At 37.6% G+C, this 22,221-nt stretch overlaps 1 protein-coding gene across 5 annotated transcripts in view; it reads left to right on the top strand.

Annotated features, from left to right (window-relative positions):
• Positions 1–21,441, top strand: part of LOC106076801 (uncharacterized) — an 85,483-nt gene extending 64,042 nt beyond the window's left edge. For all 5 annotated transcript variants that reach the window (XM_056035077.1, XM_056035076.1, XM_056035080.1 and 2 more), the window contains 5 exons: positions 1,027–1,203; positions 15,616–15,880; positions 16,821–16,930; positions 17,176–17,392; positions 18,340–21,441. In XM_056035077.1, the coding sequence (XP_055891052.1) occupies positions 1,027–1,203; positions 15,616–15,880; positions 16,821–16,930; positions 17,176–17,392; positions 18,340–18,530 (960 nt within the window). In that variant the 3' untranslated portion in view covers positions 18,531–21,441. The remainder of the gene's footprint in view (positions 1–1,026; positions 1,204–15,615; positions 15,881–16,820; positions 16,931–17,175; positions 17,393–18,339) is intronic.
• The last annotated feature ends 780 nt before the right edge of the window (positions 21,442–22,221 follow it).

Here is a 22,221-nt window from a genome sequence, read left to right as displayed (position 1 = left end):
TCTTGACATTAACTTAAAGAGTATTATCATGGTTCATCTTGACAACTTTTTTGACTGAAGCCAAACACCTTCGACTTGTTCTCGAGAAATAAAATCCTAGAACAAATAAGCGACTTAGTTCACAAAAGATTTACATTAAAAAAAAAGGTATTGAAGAAGCCTCCCTAAAACGTGAGAGGAAATTCGTTTCTTTTCATTAAAGAAGTATTTCGTTTTTGTTTTGTATTTCCCTTGTGCCGCAATGTTGCCCGACACACTTTAGTGAAGAATAATTAACACAGAGTTTGAAATGTAAAAGTAATCTTTGATTTAAATAAAATGTTGATGTTGTTGTTGCTGCTGCGGTTGTTGCTATGTTGTTGTTGCTGTATTGTTCTTGTTGTTGTTGCTGCTGTATTGTTCTTGTTGTTGTTGCTGCTGTATTGTTGTTGTTGCTGTATTGTTGCTACTGCTGTATTGTTGCTGTTGTTGCTGTATTGTTGTTGTTGTTGTTGTTGTTGTTGCTGTATTGTTGTTGTTGCTGTATTGTTGCTGTTATTGTTACATTGTTGCTTTTGTTGTTGCTGTATTGTTCTTATTGTTGGTGGTGCTGTATTGATGTTGTTGGTGCTGTATTGTTGCTCTTGTTGCTATATTGTTGCTGTTGTTGTTGTATTGTTGCTGCTGTTGTTGTTGCTGCTGCTGTATTTTTCTTGTTGTTTGTTGTTGTTGCTTCTGTATTGTTGTTGTTGTTGTTGCTGTCATTGTTGCTGTCGGTCGTACAACGACTATGGTTCATCTTGTAGAGCACTTTCTTTTTCATGTGACTGTAGACTGTAGAGCCCTATTCTGATCAGACATTTCCGTCCACACATAACGTAGGAATAGGTGGCATTTACTTTGGTGGTAAAGAAACTAGGCATTTGTTTTTGTTTGCTTAAAGACTATAGAGCATTGCCTATACTTGTTTTCAAATCTTTATTTAAGAAAAAGATGTCTGTTTTCATTGCAAAACTGTGTATAATATACAGCATGTTCATACATCAGGTAGAATTCAACCGGAAGTCCAGGGAGTTCCTATCGTCACTTGGCATAGACTTCAATGGCATAGAAGGCTGCATGGAGAACAACATTTTCCACACAAGAATCGGCGTCTTTCTTGAGCATGTTCTTGGCATGCTTCAGCTGAGGTCAATTCCGGTCACCTTTAAGTCAGGGGTCAAGGTAAGAATTTTGTATTGGAGACTTGGCTTATTTTATTTTCACCATAATTTAAACAATGTCAAGGATGATAAATTAAACTTCACTTTTGATAAAGAAATAAAAACAGAATTGAGATATAGTTTTGACAATGTCTCAATAAGTGGCAGTTGATCCTCGTATGAAATCCCCTTATCTACTTATCTTATATAGTACAGACGTTACTTCAAAAAAAGATGATTACGTCCTACGCGTCATGCATCAAGTCATGAATATTAACCAATGACTTAAATTCTGCTAAATCACAGGTAACCCATTCCATGCTCTAATAGCACCAGGAAAGAAGGAGGAATGTGCCTTTATCTTTGTGTCTTTCTGAGTATAGTATTAATGCCCCCTCCCCTCCGAAAGGGAAAAAATAGTAGTAACAAACACGGGAGGTTTTAGAAGGGGAGATAGTAATTTACAATATTTTTAACATATTTATGTAATTGGTTTTAGATTTTTTGTCAAAACAAATTTTTATTATATTTTTATTGCTAATTTATGTAAGCTCTGTCATACTAACTACTATATTTACACAATAAAAGTTTTCTTTTTTTAAAGAGAAAAAAATCTATTTAGTATGCATATAAGTTCGACATAATTTAAAACAACAATTAATAAGTAGTTTTTCAAATTATCGCGTGAACTGTAGCAGGTTGCAGACTAAACAGCACGCGTAACTATTTTTTTATATTTTTTTCTTGAGGACTTGAATAAGAGATTGACCATTTACAAAACAATCAGATCAATTAGATATTCATTATAAGACATCAGATAGGCCAGGTTTACATCTAACTTCACATTCACTTTCACCAACCCTTTGGTCTGCTGGACCGCTGGGGCACCACACAAGATATGTCAACCTACTTTCTCCATTCTTCTCTGTCATTTGTCTTTGATAGAATTTCATTCTAATGTTCTTTCTGAAAATATTGAAACCTGCCTTTTTACCTGCCTGGGTGGACCACTTCGGGGGCCGATTTTGTAACCTTTTTAGATTTTGATTTTGTATTTGAAGATTAAGGTTCAGTGTTTTATGTATAATTGCTACTTTACGTTTGAGTTTTCTCTCATGAAGGCTTTCTAAATTGAGTGATTTATTGCCGCAAGACGTTTGAAGTCTTAGAGTGAACGTGTACTACTTCCTCTACATTGAAATGATCTTGTACTGCAAACACAAGAGCTAACAAAACTTACATCTACTGAGCTAAAATGTGCAAACACAAGAGCTAAGGAAACTTACATCTACTGAGCTAAAATGTGCAAACACAAGAGCTAAGAAAACTTACATCTACTGAGCTAAAATGTGCAAACACAAGAGCTAAGAAAACGTATCATCTACTGAGCTAAAATGTGCAAACACAAGAGCTAAGAAAACTTATCATCTACTGAGCTAAAATGTGCAAACACAAGAGCTAAGAAAACTTACATCTACTGAGCTAAAATGTGCAAACAAAAATTATCAACAAAAAAAAACATAGTTTATCAACACTTGCTTTATTTTATACGCCGGATACACCAAAAAGCTAACTACTTATAGTTTTTCCGCCATACATGAAACTCTCCACTAAATACACAAAAGAGCTCCTCTTTCTTGTGCTACCAGGTTGATTGTCAGGTATCATGTTTCCTCTACAGCTCTGGTTACGTTTCTAGGCCATCATGGTTTGCGGCCTCTCTTGATCAACTATGTTCAATTCTCTTCTATCTTCTAGTGCCAAGGGGTTGGAGCTCGGGTCCTCATTTTCGTTTTTTATTAATTATTATCGCATGTGGATGTGTGACAAAGCATTGGGCTTCCGGACCGTGGGTCTCGAGTTTGGATCCCCTTTTTTTAATGAGATTTAACTCAGCCTAGTTTCTTTTGTGTCTTATAATATCTACCAGATATTCCCTACCATTACAAACATGCACACACAAAATGTATGATAGTTCGGATCTTGATAGTCGAAATATTTAGACTAATATTAAAGAATGAATACACTTTAATATGTGTCTATTGTCTATATGTATTTCTAAAAAAAATAAAAAAAAAAAAAAATAGTTTAGCAGTCTTTCAGCCTTCACCTTTACCCTCACCCTTCACCTTTACCCTCACCATTCACCTTTACCCTCACCATTCACCTTTACCCTCACCCTTCACCTTTACCCTCACCATTCACCTTTACCCTCACCATTCACCTTTACACTCATCCTTCACCTTTACCCTCACCCTTCAACTTCACATATCCTTTTGTTGATCGTATTTCTCCATTTCTGTCTTCTTCCTTGACTAGACTCTCTTTCAATGCCGTGCCAGTGCATTCTTTGGTGTTGTCTTCCTGTCGCTTTCTATGACTGCCTCTGCTTGTCACTGCTTGTTAAATGTGACATTTGATTATTCTTATTAAAGTGTCTACTATGCAGTAATTAAAGACGCCTTCCTTCACTTGAACTGTTGTACTACTTGTGGTCGCGTATGTCTGCTAATGAGTACAAGAGTCCACAACTATTTCTATAAAAGCACCGCAAACATAGAGAATCAGAACTGACAACTTGAATAGCAGACGATACATTTATTGACTATAAAATACACAATATATTGGCAAGTCCAGCCATAAAGAAATACAATCATGTCACAGAATTAATGATAAAAACCAAAGAAGCATATTAAGTACACAACTAGTAATGCTTTCTACAGTTTACATTTTACATCTACATACATCTAATGAACATGGTGGCTACTGAATTCTGATCATGTGGTCAAGTCTCAAAACGAGACTTCTTACCCACAATTCCAGGCAGACCCTTGCTTCCCACGTGAAACCCAATAAAAAGGTGTACTCGGTGATTCCCGACAAGTTCATGTCACAAACAATGATGTGACACTGCTACTGTCTCTTGCAGGCCTTTGCGAGCCATGAGGACCTCGTGATAGGGCCATCCAGTTTTAGTTGGCATTTCTTATTTGACAAAGTCAGCAGGTCATTGTGGGTTCCAAATCCAATACCCATTGTGATCCTGTTCCGGATTTTCTCATTTATGATGCCAGGATCCTTGAATAGCATCTCGATAGGTGATACCTACGATTCTTCAATAGCATCTCGATTCGAAGGCTAGGATCCTCCTCTCTAATTCTACAGCTAGCGTCCAGGAATCGTAAGCATGTAAGAAAGTCACCATGACCAAGTAGCGCATCAGTCTGATTTTAATGCCGAGAATTATGTCTTAATTTTTCTAGATACTCTTACGCTTCTCAAGTGCTGCTGTGGACTGTAAGATTGTCAGTAAACCAGAAGTTTATGTAGACATGAATCGAATAAATTTCATTTGAAAGTACTGAACAATGATTTTATAATGCATAAAAGCAGCATGTGTTAAATCTAGCAACGTAGCAACCAGCATTGAAAAAAAACGAAAATCGATATTTTATTTTGTTATGAAATAAAAAGGTTGTTTCTGCTTCTGCTTACTAAATCACGTGACAGCCAGGGGATTAAAAAAAAAAGGTTATGTCTCAGTATCTAGACTACTCTACTCGTTTCGTCACAACTTTGACAGAAGGGGGGGAGGGGATGATCGAATCAAAAGCTAGCAATGTCACATGACTTTTTTCCCAACGCCTTTTTATTTTGGGGGGTGGGAGAGGGTATGTTTTGAATAAATTTATGCATGTTCCAGAGTAGACACGCCATTGGCACTATGTCATTACACACTCACGTCAAAATGTTTATTGGGCTTTTCCTTATTGAACGGGCGATACTCGTTGAAGAAGTAGATTTGTTGTGGCTTGACTTTCATGGGATTCTCTTAGGTTACATTAGTCTGAAAGAAATGTACTTCAGCTGTGCATACCAGTGTTTAGAAGGAAAGGTGCTATCCTGCCTGCCTTGTGAGGTACAAGGTCTCAGTGCTTAGGTTTGGTGTTCAATTTGACGAACATATTGTGAAATACATGGCCACTCATAAATCACTACTTATATTCAATCGGGATCGAAAGTCGAGACAAGCAGTTCGATAGCTTTGTGCTTTCTGTCTTTTTACCCCATTTGCTGTGGAAAGTTGTTGCTGGGGTTGGTCGTTGTGCTGGCCACGTGACATTCTCGTTAACTGTCGGCCATAGAAACAGATGACCTTTACATCATCTACTCTTAAGATCTTTAGGTCTGAAAGGGGGCACGCTACTTTTGTTTACTCCATATACAGTAAGGCTTACTTCCCATGCATCTCTTTTACTTATCTCCCTTTGTAGAAGCAGAGATCTCGTACATCGGTTAAATGTTATTTTTATTTTTGACTCAAAGCTACCCCCCCCTCCTTCAGCTTCCCTAACAAGGTTTGCAGGGAACGTTGCGTTCACAAGAAACTTTTCCTAACAAGGTTTGTATGGAACCTTGCGTTCACAATGAATTGTCAAACTTACGGCTCAAGTTCTTGCTAGACAGTTTCTAATAATTTCATTGAAAAGCTTTTAAGAAAATCTTTTAATTTGTCTCATTCCTACATCACTGGATATGGAGGCGCAGTGGCTGAGCGGTAAAGCGCTTTACTTCCGAACGGGGGTTCCTGGGTTCAAATTAGAGATGGGAATCGAACCCAACTTTGAAAGTTCGGGTTCGGTTCGGTTCGGTCAGATTTAAGTTCGAGTTCGGTTCGGTTCGATGACGAGTATAGTTCGGGTTCGGTTCGGTTCGAACAGGTCTAAAGTTCGGGTTCGGCTAGGTTCGATGTTATGAAATTATGTAGGCCTAATAGCAAAATTAAGTTATAAGGTTTAATACAATTTATCAGATAAAACACTTTAAGTTTAATTTTTACATAAAACAAATACTTTGCAACATATAATAGGCCTATGGGCAATACTTTTTCGAAAATAATGTTGCCTACATACATTTTAAGCATTGTAAAAATTTCTTAATGGAGCTAGAAATGAAGATGCGGCAGGTTTTCGCTCAAGTCGGCAAGTGGTTTAATTCTGGGCGTGACTCGACGCTAAGCGTATTCTAACCTTTTTCTCTTAGTAAGAAGAGATATTTTTTTTTAAAAGGCTACTATCGGTGTGCTTTCTTTCAGAACGCACTATTCATCATAATAAAAAAACAAATATTCTTCGTGTTAAGAGGATTTTTTTTTTCACACATAAGTCATCGTATAATACATTGCAATATACGGAAGAAATTCGACTATTCTGAGACAAAAAATGCAGAAGAATCTCAGTAGCGGAGATGCTTTAAAATGTTTTCTTCAAAACGTTTAGACCCATATTGTGCATACGCGCCTAGCAAAAAAGCAGTCTACAGTTGACAAGGTCTTATTAGAAGATAAAATGACATCTCCTAGTTAATATATTTTAATTTTTTAACATGTAATTATACTAATATTCAGATAAATTAAACTGAAAATAAAACTTTTTTTTCGACGCCCCCTCTCCTTGTTAGTTGGTCGTTGGTTTGTCGCTTACAAACAGATAGTACAATTGAACCAATAAAGGCGTTTTATATTTTTACCGGTAAGGATAGTATAGAGGGACTTCTTATGGTCCGTCAGTTACGCTGGGCAGGGCACGTATCCCGTATGGGAGACGAACGTATGCCAAAGACAGTCTTTTTTTTTTTGTGAGCTAAAAGGGGGCTGCCATAACAGAGGCGCCCCACGGAAACGCTTCAAAGACCAGCTTAGGCGTCAACTTTGCTTAGCTGACATAGAAGAGAGCACCTGGTTACATGCGGCCTCAGAACGAGTCAGTTGGAGTTCACTCCCGAAGGCCGCGGGATACACATTTGAGACCAAAAGGAAATCTGCTGCCGAGGACAAACGCAGACGCGAAAAGAAAAACTAAATGGATCACCTGCGGACAGTGGTTATGCTTGCCCTGGATGTGTCAAAATATGTAGGTCACATCTGGGACTGCGCAGCCATGGGAAAAACTGCATTCCTCACTAATCTTCGGACTCGAAGACAAGCCTTATAATAACATATAAACTTAATAAACTTTAAAATAAAGTTCTTATGTGAACAACTCAATATAGCCTAACTGTTATTACAATATTCACATATTTAACTTTTTATAGAGATGTAATATTAATGAAATATACTGATATTTAAACGAAATCTAGGTCACCACAAAACAACGTCTTTACTCTTTCATGTCTCAAGATTGTCTGCCGTTTCACATTTGCATTACGCTAATTTCGTGGTACTCAATGCATAAACAAATCAGTCGCTTAACCCATTCTTATCGCCACCAGACACCACACTCTCACACACGCACACTCTATGACACCCCTTTTTGTCAGGAAGTTGCGTCTCCCCATCCCCAATTCAAGGTATTCGCCATCCCCACCCATGGGGGAGGACCCAAAGTTTAAGAAACGCTGCATTAAAAATACTGATGATCAATAATGCAAAACAAAATAATAGTAAAAATATTCAGGGGCGTTGCTAGGAATTTTTCATCATTTGGGGGCCCGGGAGGGGCTGGACCTCTTTGGGGCCCCTGGATTTTGCGTAATATTGAATATTGTAAAAAAAAACACTCATTTGTACTCTCAACTAACAGCCATCTGAAATAAAAGTGACAATATTTTAATGTTGACTTTCTACTTACTAGGAACTAGAGTCTAGATCTAGATCTAATTAGAGGGCGCCTATTCAACTCAAAACCAATATTGCAAACAGCCCGCGAAAATTCAAGGCCAGGGGGAGTCGGCACATACGGAAAAACCCATGGGAACCCCAGCGCGCCGCTTTTTTTTTCTTTTAAAAGTTTTCAAAATACCCCCCCCCCCCAAATTTTCAAAGTATAATGGAATCATTAGAATTTAAATAAAATATTTAAGTAATTTTTTTTTTAAACCAAAAATTAAAAAAAAAGGATGTACAAATTGCAAAATTAGTTCGGTTAAGAAAAGAAGGGTTCGTTCGGTTCGGTTCGTACCAAGCAGTTTCAAAGTTCGGGTTCGGTTCGGTCATAAGTGAGGTTCGAGTTCGGTTCGTTCGGTTCGGGTTCGGTTCGTTTCCCATCTCTAGTTCAAATCTTAGAGAAGACTGGATTTTTCAATTTCGGGATCTTTAGGCGCCTCTGAGTCCACCCAGCGGGTACCTGACATTAGTTGGGGAAAAGTAAAGGAGGTTGGTCGCTGTGTATTCCACGTGACACCCTCGTTAACCGTAAGCTACAGAAACAGATGACCTTAACATCTTCTGCCCTATAGACCACAAGGTCTGAAAGGGGAACTTGTTACAACACTTGACAAAGTTTTGCTTTGTTGTTTTTGTTTTTTTGCTTGCTTGCATGTCTGTACTTTTGCGCGTGTGTGTGTGTGTACGCTGTGTAGGTTCTGGAAAGCTTGTGTTCATGCAGCCAACTCAGTCTAATAGAATTTACTTTCAATCTCTTAGTCCAAGAACCTCAATCTACAAATGTTTAGCTAGCTGGTCGAGTATCTAAACGAGTTATCTTCCCGTGCTAATGAGGCACGCTGGAGTAGGTTAGCGTCGCTATAAGCAATTTCTCAAACCAGTGAGTCACATTTTAGACAAGACTAACTAGCGAGACAGGAGACAGGGAAGATAACTTAGGATTTAACATTATTGGTCTCTAGACAGAAATCAATACGAATTCAGTATATTGACCTGACTGGAATGAAATCAACTGAGCTTTAGCATGATCTACAATATTTATTAAATTTAGTTTCTAAATAAGCACTCACTTAGTTTTGCTTAATTGCTCGAGTTAAACTTTAATTTTAAATAGTATACCTGTAAAACATACATTAATTAATTACATTTATTTACGATTAACATCATTTTTTTTATAAAATAGTCTTATAGGTGTCAATGAAACTAAATGGAATGTCATTGTTTCCTGCTAATTTATCAAATGATATGAACTTAAACACTAAAATTGCAGAATAATTTCTCTGTGTTGCACTTTTTTGTTTAAAGTTATGTCACTGTCATAGAAAGTCTAATGCTTTCTTCATATTAAAAATTAGTTTGTGCTACAAACTGAAGAGCGTAGAATATTTGATTCTGTGGGGCTAAAAATTGGGGGAAAGAAATATATACCTTTTCCAATGTATAGCCTAGCAAAGCTTCCCTTACCTTGTACACCCGATACAAAACAAAAAACAAAAGTTAGCTATTTATGATTACGGTGTGCTACGCTAAGTACCATCCATATGGACCCCATAAATTAACCTTGCATTACGACATACATTTCTATTTTGGTTTAAGGACTGTGATTTTGGGATGGACATTACAGTATTGATAGTTCTATTGCAATATTTAATGTTAATTTTTTTCAGGTTTAAGGTGGGTGTAGGCAGGGCCGGATTTAAGTATGTGGTGGATTTCTGTGGAGGCTCCTACACGTTTTCGAAAGCCTTAATAAAGATCCACTTATGAATAATAATACTCCTATCTCAAACCAAAGAACTAAAGTACCTGTGAAGTTTACCTCATTTTTCTTTTTTTTTTTATTATTATTTAATATGCATATTTTTGTTTTAAAATTAGTATATTTTTGACTTAGTGGAGGGTAAAGCCCTTAGTAGACGGACTGTTGTAAATCCGGAGATGCATCTGCATATTACGAGCATACCACACCCCTTAACCTTGACAGTGTTGCCGGCAGACGTAAGATTTGGTGTTGGCGGTACAAATGCGAAACAGAATGTTCCAAAAACAAATTTAAAGTTTCTCATCGGTCGAAATTCGGATATATTTTTTTTATATCGATTTGTAGAAGCCCCTTCTTGTGGAGGCCCCGCCAGCCCTAGGTGTAGGCTATACTACACTACTATGTCTGCCCATTTCAAATTGTCACACATCATTTTGTACGCCGGATACTCCAAAAAGCTAGTTATTTATGGATTTGCGTCCATGTCTGAAAATCCTCAGTACACATTGGTAGATAGTGTATGTGTGTGTTTCTTCTGTAACCATGAGGAAGAGGGAACGGATGTTTCGGCTGCGTATGCGGAAGTGTTTCATTCAGACGAAATCACGAGGTAGTCTGTCGTAATTGAAGTTAATAAAGACTGGTATGAACGTTGATGAATAGGACAGAATAACAGGAGACAGAAAGACGTGTATTATTTTTTTTTAGCTATATCTTGTTTAAATTATCATTTCTCTAGTGTTTCTACTCTCAATCTGAATCTGTGTAAATTTATAATAATAAATGTTATAATCATTTTTTTTTTGGGGTGGGGGGGGGGAGCTTATGTTAATTTCAAATTCTACATTAAGATTTAATTCGCCTAGGTCACTTTAGTTGTACTATCCGTTTGGAGATACAAACCAACAACTGAGCATTAACACGCGTACATTGAAGATATTGATAAATATTTTGCTCCGTTTGATTCGAAAACTAAAATCTAGCGGAATTGAAGGTATTAGTTTCTATTAAATCTATGTAATGTCGTTATGGAAGCTATAAATTTAGTTTAAATTTAAATTTGATCTTGGAGTGTCGAGCTGTTAAAGTTTTACACATTTTCTTTTATTATAGCAGATAGACCTAATAATAATAATAATAATAATAATAATAACTTCTTCCAACAACAACAAACGTCAACTTGTTTTCCTCGATCTCGAATTACTTCAGCCTTCCATTTATGTCACGTGACACTAGCCGTCTGCTGAGTTCACAGCTCTTACTTTGTTTTGTTTTTTATTATACTTCGTTTTTATTTCTATAACAGAAAAAAAAATGGATACAGATCATATGACCTGTTACATATAAGCGTGTACATGTGTATGATTTCTCTGCGTCAGCGCCACTTTCTTGCGGAAATATGAATAATAACAAATCATTATATTTTCTTTTACTCCACGAAGCTTCTTCCATGGCGACCCTTTCATTTGGTGGAATTCTTTTTGTTCGAAGAAAATATAATAATAGACAATCTTGCCACCAGACACCTGCCCACCCTGAGGAGGACAAAAAGGAGAACAAGTCCCCTCAAAAAGGAGAACAAACAAACAAAAAGCAAGACACAGCGTAAACTTTAAAAATTAGGCTTACCATTGATTTGAGAAAGTATGTCATAAATAAAGACTTCAAACAATTAGACAAATATGAATTGTCAAATCTTAGAGCAGTGATGCCCAAAATACGGCCCGCGGGCCAGATCCGGCCCGCCAAAACGTCGGAACAAAATGTAGAAAATTCCTCACCTCCATTTTAATTTTTTATAAATGGGAGACCCAAAGAAACTAAATGTGGATTCTGAATTTTGAATCATACCAGGAAAAGTGAACTTATCTTTACTTTTTGTAGAGAAAATAAGACTACATATTTGTTATAAGAAAAAAACTGTGGCTGTTTTAAAAAAAAGAACTACATATAAACGGATTATCAAACAAATATAAGGACATTCTTGGTTTGAGCTGCGAATAAATGAGTGTTAAACTACGCCTAGAGATTGGAGGATCGATGGGAATGCTTACCCAAAAAGAGACAAGAAAATGACTGGTTGGTAACGCTACCTACAATGTTGCTCACATTTGAAGTAGAGAAATGAAGCAAGTTTCTTACACTATTCCATTAATTAATGTAATAGATTAACAAGTTTCTAACAAAATTGTTTCAGGTCAATTTAATTTCGTTTTTGTACATTTTCTTCATGTGGCCCGCGACAAGAGTGTCGGAAATTAAAATGGCCCGCAGGTCAAATTAGGTTGGACATCACTGTCTTAGAGAAAGCAACTAAATCTAGTCTCAGTAGTTGTTTTTTGTTTTTTTTTATTCCTGCTGAACTCCGTACACGAGATTTTGTAGGACGTCCTAATTTTGCTGGATTTCTGCTAACCTAAATTCTTGCTCATGTAGTCACAGAGCCGACTTTACGAATTGCGGGGCCCAATTGAATGGATGCTTGCGAGGCACCCTCTTCTAATTTTATCTTTACAATAACAACTATTGCTATTAATCAGATCATTATACCAACATTTGTTATACAATATGCATAGGAAGAAACTAAAACACAATTGGTGCCTTTGGGTTAATTAAAGTGACGCCAGTCGTACGATAGGCCTACACTAAATAGGTTAACCCTTAAGTCCTACATCTTTAAAAACCTGTGACGAGCCATGACTGATAGTGATATGCTTAATGTAAATTTCGGGGCATATGCCTGGCGCGAGGCCCAATTGGAGCGATTGGTCAAATCGACCTAAAGCCGGCCTTGCATGTAGACAACAGAAAACATTTACACGATATTGTATTTTTCCTTATAATAAGGCTTGTCTTCGAGTCCGAAGATTAGTGAGGAGTGCAGTATTTCCCGTGGCTGGGCAGCCCCAGCTGTGACCTACATATTTTGCCACATCCATTTTTTCCTTATACCTGCATAAAAATTACAATCTGAAATAACACAGACCTAGGTGGGAAAATACCTAGCCTCTTATAAAGGCAGATTCCTCGTTCCATATGCTAGGACATATTTGTACAAATGCTCCTTCTTCCATAACGCTATTAGAGCATGGAATGGGTTGCCTGAGCTAGCCAGGAAAACCAGTGACTTGGCAGAATTCAAGTCATTGGTTAACATGCATGACTAGATGCATGACGCGTAGGATGTAATCATCTTCTTTTTTTTTTTTTTTTGACGTACCGTCTGTACTCAATGGATGATAGTAAGCTAAACCTATGTAGTGCAATATAGTTTCAACAATATTGTAACTAGTATCTCTTTTTGCTGTTGTTTTCCACTGTTTATTAACCATATAGATAGCGAGGTCTGAAAGAGAAACTTTACTTTCATCATTCCATTTGTCTGCTCAACAAACGTACACAAAAGTGCATTCATTCTCGTATCCTTCTGCGAACCTCATGTGCTGAGCAATACCATATATTTTTTGCAGTCATTGTTCACCGTTGACAAAGTTGTTTCCCTTTCAGCAATGGCAAATGAAAATGAGTTCCCTCCCATGCGGCCCTGGTTCAGGGAATCCCTCTCGAGACTTTTACCGCTTGTCTTTCCATTTCTATCTTTTCATGAGCTTGCGCGTGCCTAAATAAGTGGGAGTTAGAGATGGGGGAGGGGAGAGAGAGAGGAGGAAGGAGAGGGAGGGTAATTGCACTTTTACTGGACTCTTATTTTTTTGGTAATTTTCTTTCACAGTGGGGCGCAAATCGTGTCATGAATTGCCCAGTGAGCAAAATTACTGAACCAGAAGCTCGTTTCTTTCAAGTAAATCAGTCAGTGTCAAATTTAAAAAAAAAAAATCATTTCGTCAACATATAAATCTATTCTACATCTATCGCGTGATATGCTAAGTCTACAGATCTGTTCACTTGTATCACAAGGCAATGGTGTATTAAATGGCAATGCTATATCACGTGACAATATTAGAACTATACCACGTGACTGTTTCATATAGCGACTTACAGTCACCCAGCCCCAGCCAAGCCAAGCGCTGTAATTTCCAAAGTACAAGTTTTTCTTGAAAAATTTTTTATTTCTTTTTTAAATTAAGAAACTAATTACTAAATATTGTAGCTCAAAATGACTACTATAGGCCTACTAGTGCATAGATTTTACTGTTGTCATCTACTGTAAAAAAAAAAAAGCGAAGCGAGCGACATCCGCCATTTAATTTTCTTTAAACATGGTCTTAACGAAAAAAAATGAAATGGGGTAGTGCTTTCATAAAATTAGGACACTCGTAGTACTTAGTCGTGCGGTTTGCGCGCTGGACTTATCAATGGTCCCGGGTTCAAATTCTGCCCTCTCCCATCCCCCGTCGTCCTGCGGAAGGTTTGGACTAGGAAGTAAACTATCTTCAACTCTGAAAGAACATCCGAAACATGTCAAACTTTTTTTTTACAAACACAAAATACTTGTATTGTTGACGTTGTCACGTGTGTATGTCTGTATGTTGTCACGTGTGTATGTCTGTATGTTGTCACGTGTGTATGTCTGTATGTTGTCACGTGTGTATGTCTGTATGTTGTCACGTGTGTGTGTCTGTATGTTGTCACGTGTGTGTGTCTGTATGTTGTCACTAGTTCAAAGTACTGTTTGTTTCACATGTTTCGGGTGTTCCTTCAGATTCTGAAGATAATTACATCCTAGCCCAAACCTCCCGCAGGACGACGGGCAGGGTTTGAACTCGGGAACTTTTTGACCACCTAACGTCAGTCCTGAGCGCATAGCACACGATGGGACACCCTAGCAGCCATCTTTTGGCAAGGGTGTTGATATTGTCATCTTTTGTTGTGTGTCCAATATTGACGTGTAAATGAACAGAGTACTTACTCCGGCTTATAATGTCGGTGTTGTTTATTGTTTGTTCAGTTATGTTTAAACTATGATGATCTAATGGTGGCGCCATCTGGGACAACGATTTGATTGACAGGAATGATTAAAGTAGATTATCTCCCCCTAAAAAAAAACATCTGATGGCCGAGTGACTGGGTCACTTCAGGGATATCTTTCCAGTGCCCTCAAACTGAGACCAATCGTCATAGAATACTGATCTGCAACGTCGCAACCTGTGGACAGTGGAGACCAACAGCTCGTTGCCACGTCACAGATCTGTACTACATAGCAACGAACTATTCTACCCACCAGTCGTGACGTCGCATGTCAGTGTTGAGGCCTGCTATAACAATTGGTCTCGCTCCAACACACCACTATGACAAGTTATCAGTGGTACCACCGCTCCAAGCCTCTCCATGGGTTATAAGATATTTTTTTTAAGTCCATTTACCAATATTTAATTAAAGGGGAGGGGGGAGAAAAAGTATTTTCGAAAATTTGTGAACAATTTTACCAAGCGTATATTTTCACCTGACACCGTGTATTTAGATATTCTCTTGCATCTATTTGTGGGTACATATAATTTGTATTGCTTAGGGCGGCTTACGCCATAGACACACAATCGGACATGAAACTGAATCTTTCCGTTTGTCTATGTGTGTGTGTGTTATATTGTTTACCACAGATTACATATCTTTTTAATAAAAAAAAATATTCTTGTCGTATTTATTTTTTAGCCTCGAAACTGTTCAGTTTTACATTGAATGTTTCAATTTTCTTTTCATATGTGTAAGATTGGAATAAATTTGAGATGTATGCCTGCTTATTAATTTGTTTCTTTTTATCTCTTTCTCCTGCTCTATTTTCTCTCTCTCTCTCCACTGACCAAACCTACCCATGCCACGTATGCGGCCAGCTTTATAAAGCGAGGATTGGATTTAACAGTCATCTTCGAGTTCATAAGATATAAAAAATAATCTTCGATTACGAAGGAGGATATTTATTAATTTATATATTTATTTATTCCGTCCATCTCTCACCTTTCCTCTCTTCTACTTTATCCCTCTTCTCCTCCCTCCTTGTCTTTTGTTTTAAATACTATCTCCCTTGACCACTAGAGCTGTTTACTTGTTCTCAGTTTGGCAGAGATAAAATCCTTGACATTGAAAGCTGCCCAGGCAGAAAGTTGGTCATCGCCTGCGACGGCTCCAGTGGTCAGGCGGCCAGGCTGCTGGGTCTCACGGATGAATTCCTCCACAGTTCCTGTCATGCCTTCGGGGCCGTGGCTTCCATGGACAGGGCAGAGCTGAGCTCGGTGCCATTGGCTGAGCGGAGAATACATGGACTTTTGTTCGACCTTTCAGCCTACGGAATAGAGCTAGGAGACATGGATCTAAGTACAGGTTTGGAACTCAGTTTTTTTTCCCTTTCGACGATTGCTCCAAATTAGGCTCCGCAATTTACATTAAGCATATCACTGTCAGTCATGGCTCTTGTCACAAGCTTTTTAAAATGTAGGACTAAAAGAGTTAACATATTTAACTTATCGTAAAAGTGACGTAACTTTAATAAACCCACTGGCGCCTATGGCGTCTGAGTGATTTACCAAGCTTGTTCATATAATGATCTAATTAATAGTATCGTAATAGTCGATATTGCAAAAAAAAAAAAAAAAAAAAGGGGGGGGGGTCCCGCAATTCGTAATGCCAGCCCGCCTCTAACAAGTTTTAGTTTGCAAAAAAAGACATATAATATAATTTTATCTTGTATTGTTTAGATTTGATATTTACATGGATCTATTTTATTTTATTTTTAAACTCTGTCTGTCTATTAATTAATTACTTTGTTTGGTATAAAAAATGGGAAATAAATGCTATTGAGAGATGTGGCTGTATATGTGGAGTTATTTCCCTTTTTACAATTAGTACACGTTATTTCTCCCACTTTCCATGCTGGAATCAAGTTGAAGTTTGACACAAGCATCCAGTGTCAAGAAACGTATGACTAACATCATCTGCCCTATAGATCGCAAGGTCTGAAAGGGGAACTTTTCTCTATTTTTTTTTTACTATCCATTGTCAATGGCAATAAAAAAAAATTACCAATTTAATTTATCAAATAGCTGTCAATATTAATTGTTTTATGTAGAAAAAGGGAGCTTATTGAGATACATGGAAGTTCTTTCCCTTTTTATTTTTTCAATTGTGCTTGTTTACATACTAGATTTTATAGATCTTACGATATATTTTAAATTTCATATTTAGGTAGTTTTACTTGTAATCTCAATATTTCAAGAAACTGTAAGGTAGGCCTACTATGTAAATTCCCCATCGTTTGTTGCAGGCTTCAGTTTAAAAATGTTTGGCAGTACAAGACATCGCTATATGAGTTTAGCTCTGCCCAGAACGGAAGGGACGCTGGTCAGACACATGAGGCTGGTGCTGGACAGATCAGTAAGTCCATTTTCTAGTAGTTACAGCCAAAAGCATTTTTTTTTAGAGTGTCTATGACTTGAAGGAAAGGGGAAGTCCAGTAACCTAATAATTTAATGAAGTAGAAGGGGTTATCGATCTTTTCTTGCTTTCCGCCACGTGCCATAATGTATTTATGTCCTTAGTTCCATGCTTAGACATCGTGGTCTGACGGTGGTCTCTTCTGTTTTAATTTGCGTTATGATTTAAATCTTTGCCTCCCACAGATGATGCGCAATATATTCGTTCAGTGTTTCAACACATGTAAATGGTCTAACGAAAGTGCCCTTACGGAGGCCTGGGCCCTGAGACACCTCAAATTCAGCCCCAGACTGTTCGACATCAAGCTCTTCCAGAGGCTGGAAACTGTGGCCTACTTTCAGGACACAGACATGTTTGTTTTGGCGGAGGGGGAGGCGGCTAGGTGTTGCAACTTTCATACAGGTAAAACTGGTATGGTAGTGGTGAGATAATTAGACTTAAAGTTAATGAAGCACAAGCGTGTGCCATGGGAACATGGTTAGTGATGTATATATAATGTGCATCATTTTAGATCTACGAATGAATGTGTAGTGCTGGCTCAGCAACTTTATGAATAGGACGATGTCGTAAAAAAGGCCGTAAAAATGTCGTAAAATAATCTCACATGAATATATAATATTGAAATGGTGTTATATATTTAACCAAATGAATAAATAAGATGATGTCAAAAATTTTGTATAATAAACAAAAACATAAATTTTACCAAGTGAATAATAAGTTAATACTACATATTTAAGTAAGTAAATAATAAGACAAAAAATCATACATAAGACCGAATGAATGTCAAAACGATGTCATGAATTCTGCAATAATTAAACCTATAATACATGCAAATACGTTGCAATGCTAACCTCGAGATATCACATAGATTTATATATTATCAAATGTATATTCTTTATACAATGATAATATTTGTAGGATGATAACGTCATGATCTGTTCATCCATCGTTTACATTATATCAACAACAGCCTATGGCGTTTCTACATGAAATTAAAAAAAAAAGGCTTGCATCGTGATGCATGATGCTAATATCATATTACAAACTGTTGAAGCTTAAATCTCTTAACCCTTGAAACGCTTGTGGTAGTTTATTTATTGTAATTCCATTTAGTGCGCACTCATTTTAAAACAGCTCAGCACTTTAAGGGTTAATGCCATCATTCTGCACTAAAATTATTATGGCATACATTGGTCCTGTATAAAATCTCCATACACCTGCACTGCTATCATCCAAAACTTTAAGTTAATAAAAGACAACGACACTTATCAAATTCAAATTGTAACGTAACTATATAATAAACTCCTTTCCAGTCCATTTAAATATAGCCTATGTAATTTCATTGGCAGGTCTGGATGTCAACACAGCACTCTCAGGACTAACTAGCCTTCAAAATACAATCAACCAGGCAGCGTGCGCCCTGACAGAGGTGGACATTTTAAAAACATTACACGATAAATCTCAACATTCGGAGTCCATCGCCAAACAATTTCTGAGATCAGGTCTCAAGCAGGAAGTCTTTACTCACTGGTACTCCTGACAGAGAGAAACCACGGGACGCAACTGCATGCAGGGAGACAGAAAATAAAGTTTGCAATCTGTCATGGGATAGCTTCAGATTGGCCCATCGCAGCTGTTACAGGTCTCCTGAGGAAGAAATTGTGATGCTTTGCAGTGGTCAACTGTTGCATCAGTTTGTGTTCTTCAATTACCTTTCCGGGTTAATGAAAGTGTAGTAGCCTAATAAAACACTACAGGAAGACATGTCTTGATCCGAGGCTTTATTGTACAAGATGACAAAACAGTTCACAATATCGATCTCTGATGGTTTTCCTGAGATGCCAGTCATTCAGTAAGGCCATTACAGTTATCGTCTGCTGCACCTTAATGAGAAAGTACAAAGTAGAAGAAAAACAAGTGAATGGTTTGGACGAACCTAAACTTTTGTTGGCCTTTAGCGATATGAACTAAAAAATACAAAGATTTTTAAAATGTAATAACTGAAATAACAATGAGCTTTACTACAAGCTAGAACATGGGCGTAGCCAGGATTTTTTTTCGGGGAGGGTTTTAGGGGGGGGGGATTCCCCCCGACCCCCCCCCCCCCCCCCCCGCGGAAAAAAATTATATATATATGTGTGTGTGTGTGTAGATAATTAATCTTTATTACATTCTGACCCTTTCGGAAGACGTTTATTATTTATTGTAGACTCCCCGCCCTTGCTAGCAAGGGGGTCTGGGGGAGTTCGCAGCGCTCCCCCAGCGCGGGGCGAAGCCCCGCCGCCGAGCACTATTTCTGGTTTTGTAAGCCAACAAAATGCATATTCTGAGGTATCTACAGTGAATTATCTTGCTATTAAAAAGTTTTATTTCAAAAACCTAATGTGCTATTCTTACTGGCTTAGACCATCTCGCGCCGTTCGGCGCATTTTCCGGTAAGCTGTTTCCGCAACTCTTATTTTGCGCAATTCATTTTGTGTGAGAACACGTCCCGCAAAACCTCATGCGACGCTCTATCACAACCTTACTAAGGATTCGACTCCCAGTTTGGCATATGATTTTTTTGATTTAGACCCGATCTCTATGACTGACTCCTAAAATCTGTCTTAGCCATCTTTGTTGAGACACATTTAATGATTTTCAATTTCGGCAGAAGACTATTCACACTTTATTAATGGAGCCAAAGCCACTGGTAGAAATTTGTAACCTTTCTTGACTACGCGCTTGGAATTACATGCCTGTATTTCGCATTAGATTTTATATCGAAAAGGAAAGTTTTTTCGTCAAATCATCTGTTGAGGGGTTTTAAACTAATAAATCTCGAGTTTTTTTGTTTTGTTTTTCATTCAAAACCCCATTTAGCTACGATCATAGAATTTGGTGACTGTAGTTTGCTTTAAAATTATATTGAAGAGAGAGGTTTTCAACTCTAAACGCTCTGTAGGGGAACTTTAAACTCAAAACCATCTGGAGGGGTTTTAAACTTTAAAGAAAAAGCCATCTGTAGGAAGGGGATTTAAACTCAAAACCCCTTTGGCTACGCTCATGGATTTTATAGTGTGTAATTTGCTTTTTTTTATATTGAAGAGGTACTTTTTAGCTTCAAACCCCAACTGGAGGGAGGGGAGGGGTTTAAACTCAAAACCCCTTTGGCTACGCTCATAGAATTTTGAGTGTGTAATTTGCTTTTTTTATATTGAAGATGGGGTTTATCGTAAATTTTGGAGGGGGTTTTAAAATCAAAATTTTCCTCAACTGTGCTGTTGGAATTTGGGGATTGTTGTTTGCATTTTTTTTTTGTTTTGTTTTATAGAAGAGGGGGATTTAACTGCAAAAACCTCTGGTAGGGGGTTTAAAATTCAAAACCCCCTGCAGGGGGTTTTAAACTCAAAGCCCCCTGGTAGAGAGATTTGTATCTCAAAACCCCCTGGTAGAGGGTTTTTAACTCAAAACTGCCTCGGATGTGCTGTGGTAAGTGATGATTTAGTATTAAAATCTCACCTAAAATAAACAAAATGAAAGCAAAAATCAGTCACTTAATTCCGTCCCCCCCCCTGCGGGGGGGGATTTCATTTCGGGGGGGGGGGGTTGAACCCCAAGAACCCCCCCCTGGCTACACCCATGAGCTAGAAGATGTCTACAGAACGTGTCCTATTGAAGATTTGTCAGAACTGAAACTAGTCTGTGAATAATTCATTTTGGTAATTAAGAGATTCTTGGTGGCTGCTGTATTTATTTTTGAAAATTCATTGTAAACATTTTTATATTTTATTACTTTTCAAACATTTGTGTGGTGGGATGCTGTTGTTTTGTTTATTAATATGTATTGATAGGGTAAATCCATTGTTTAATTATAAGTCTGAGAATGGACTTTCTGAACGACTATTTTACTGGGATACAGTGGCTGTTGTGCAATGGAAAGCATTCTCATGGGTCCAACACATCAGGAACCTTCCATCGTATCTGAAACTTGGAAACTAGCGACATCTTGTTTGTAAAATGTTTTACATGTTTCGGATGTTCCTTCAGAGTTGAAGATAATTACTTCCTAGTCCAAACCTCCCGCAGGACGACGGGGGATGGGAGCGGGCAGGGTTTGAACCCGGGACCATCGATAAATCTGAACGACAGTCCAGCGTGCAAACCGCACGACCAGGCAGCCATCTTGTTCCTTGGAGCACGTGACCAAATAAAATCTGACGGGCTTTTTAGGTCATCTTAACCCCTACAGTAAAAAGCTTGACCCCGCATTCTCTTATACTCCTCCAGTGACAGATTTACCTATTATATATTTAGCACTGATATAGAAATTGGACTTATAAAGGACCCAAAAAGCCCCCATATCTCCAATAGCTTAGGTCTTTTTAAGTCTAAATATGGCTCTGACCTCTCCCCTTTGATTTACTGGACATTCCGTCTCTTATCGCACGTAGTTCTGTAGTTTTTTTTTTCACCATTTTTTCTAGAAAGAAAAAGGTGGGAGGACAAGGTGGTGACCTAATTTGGGCAACATGAGATGCGCTTGTTTCTAGTAGGTCAAGGCTAAGTTTGACTTCTTTACACTTCATTCATTCCTGGTCATGATTGGTGGTAAATGGCACGGACTTTGTATGGCATATTGTGATGAATTTCTATCCTTACTTGTGTTGTATTTTTTTTTTGTTTACTCGTATTAATTGTGCTTACTTTGCTATTCATCCGTCATCCAATGTGCAAGAGGCAATAACTAGGGGCACTATTTCGTATTGTCTAGACCCGGCCTTGTTGGGGTTGCTCAGACATTTGTTCATATTTCATGCCTTAGGACTTCCCTGTTTTGTCTACATTAAAATCTATTTTCTAAGCATTTATATTTATATATAAATTTCGAAAGTAGAATATTAGTTAAAACTTAAATGAGCACTTAGTGAGCCGTTCAAGTTGTAAGGGACACAACTGAATATTACTACATTTCACACTGTATATTCCATTCCATACTTTTTATAAATTCAATGTTTGTTTAGTGTGTGGTTGGTTGTATTCTCTTGTAATAAATAAACTAATGATAAATGAATTGTTCAGATACGTGGATTTAGTTGTGTTGTCTTACGCAAGTCTGAACAAAATTTCTAAAAATAAAACATTCTGATCTTTATATTGAAACAATACATATTTATATAGTGCAGTTAACAAACATTATGTAGGCTCCAGGTACTATGAGAACAATAAAAACATATCTGTTTTGAACAGGA

Source organism: Biomphalaria glabrata, chromosome 7, assembly GCF_947242115.1.
Source record: "Biomphalaria glabrata chromosome 7, xgBioGlab47.1, whole genome shotgun sequence".
In the NCBI taxonomy this organism is placed as follows: Eukaryota; Metazoa; Mollusca; class Gastropoda; family Planorbidae; genus Biomphalaria; species Biomphalaria glabrata.
This window is presented reverse-complemented; position numbering and strand designations above follow the sequence as displayed.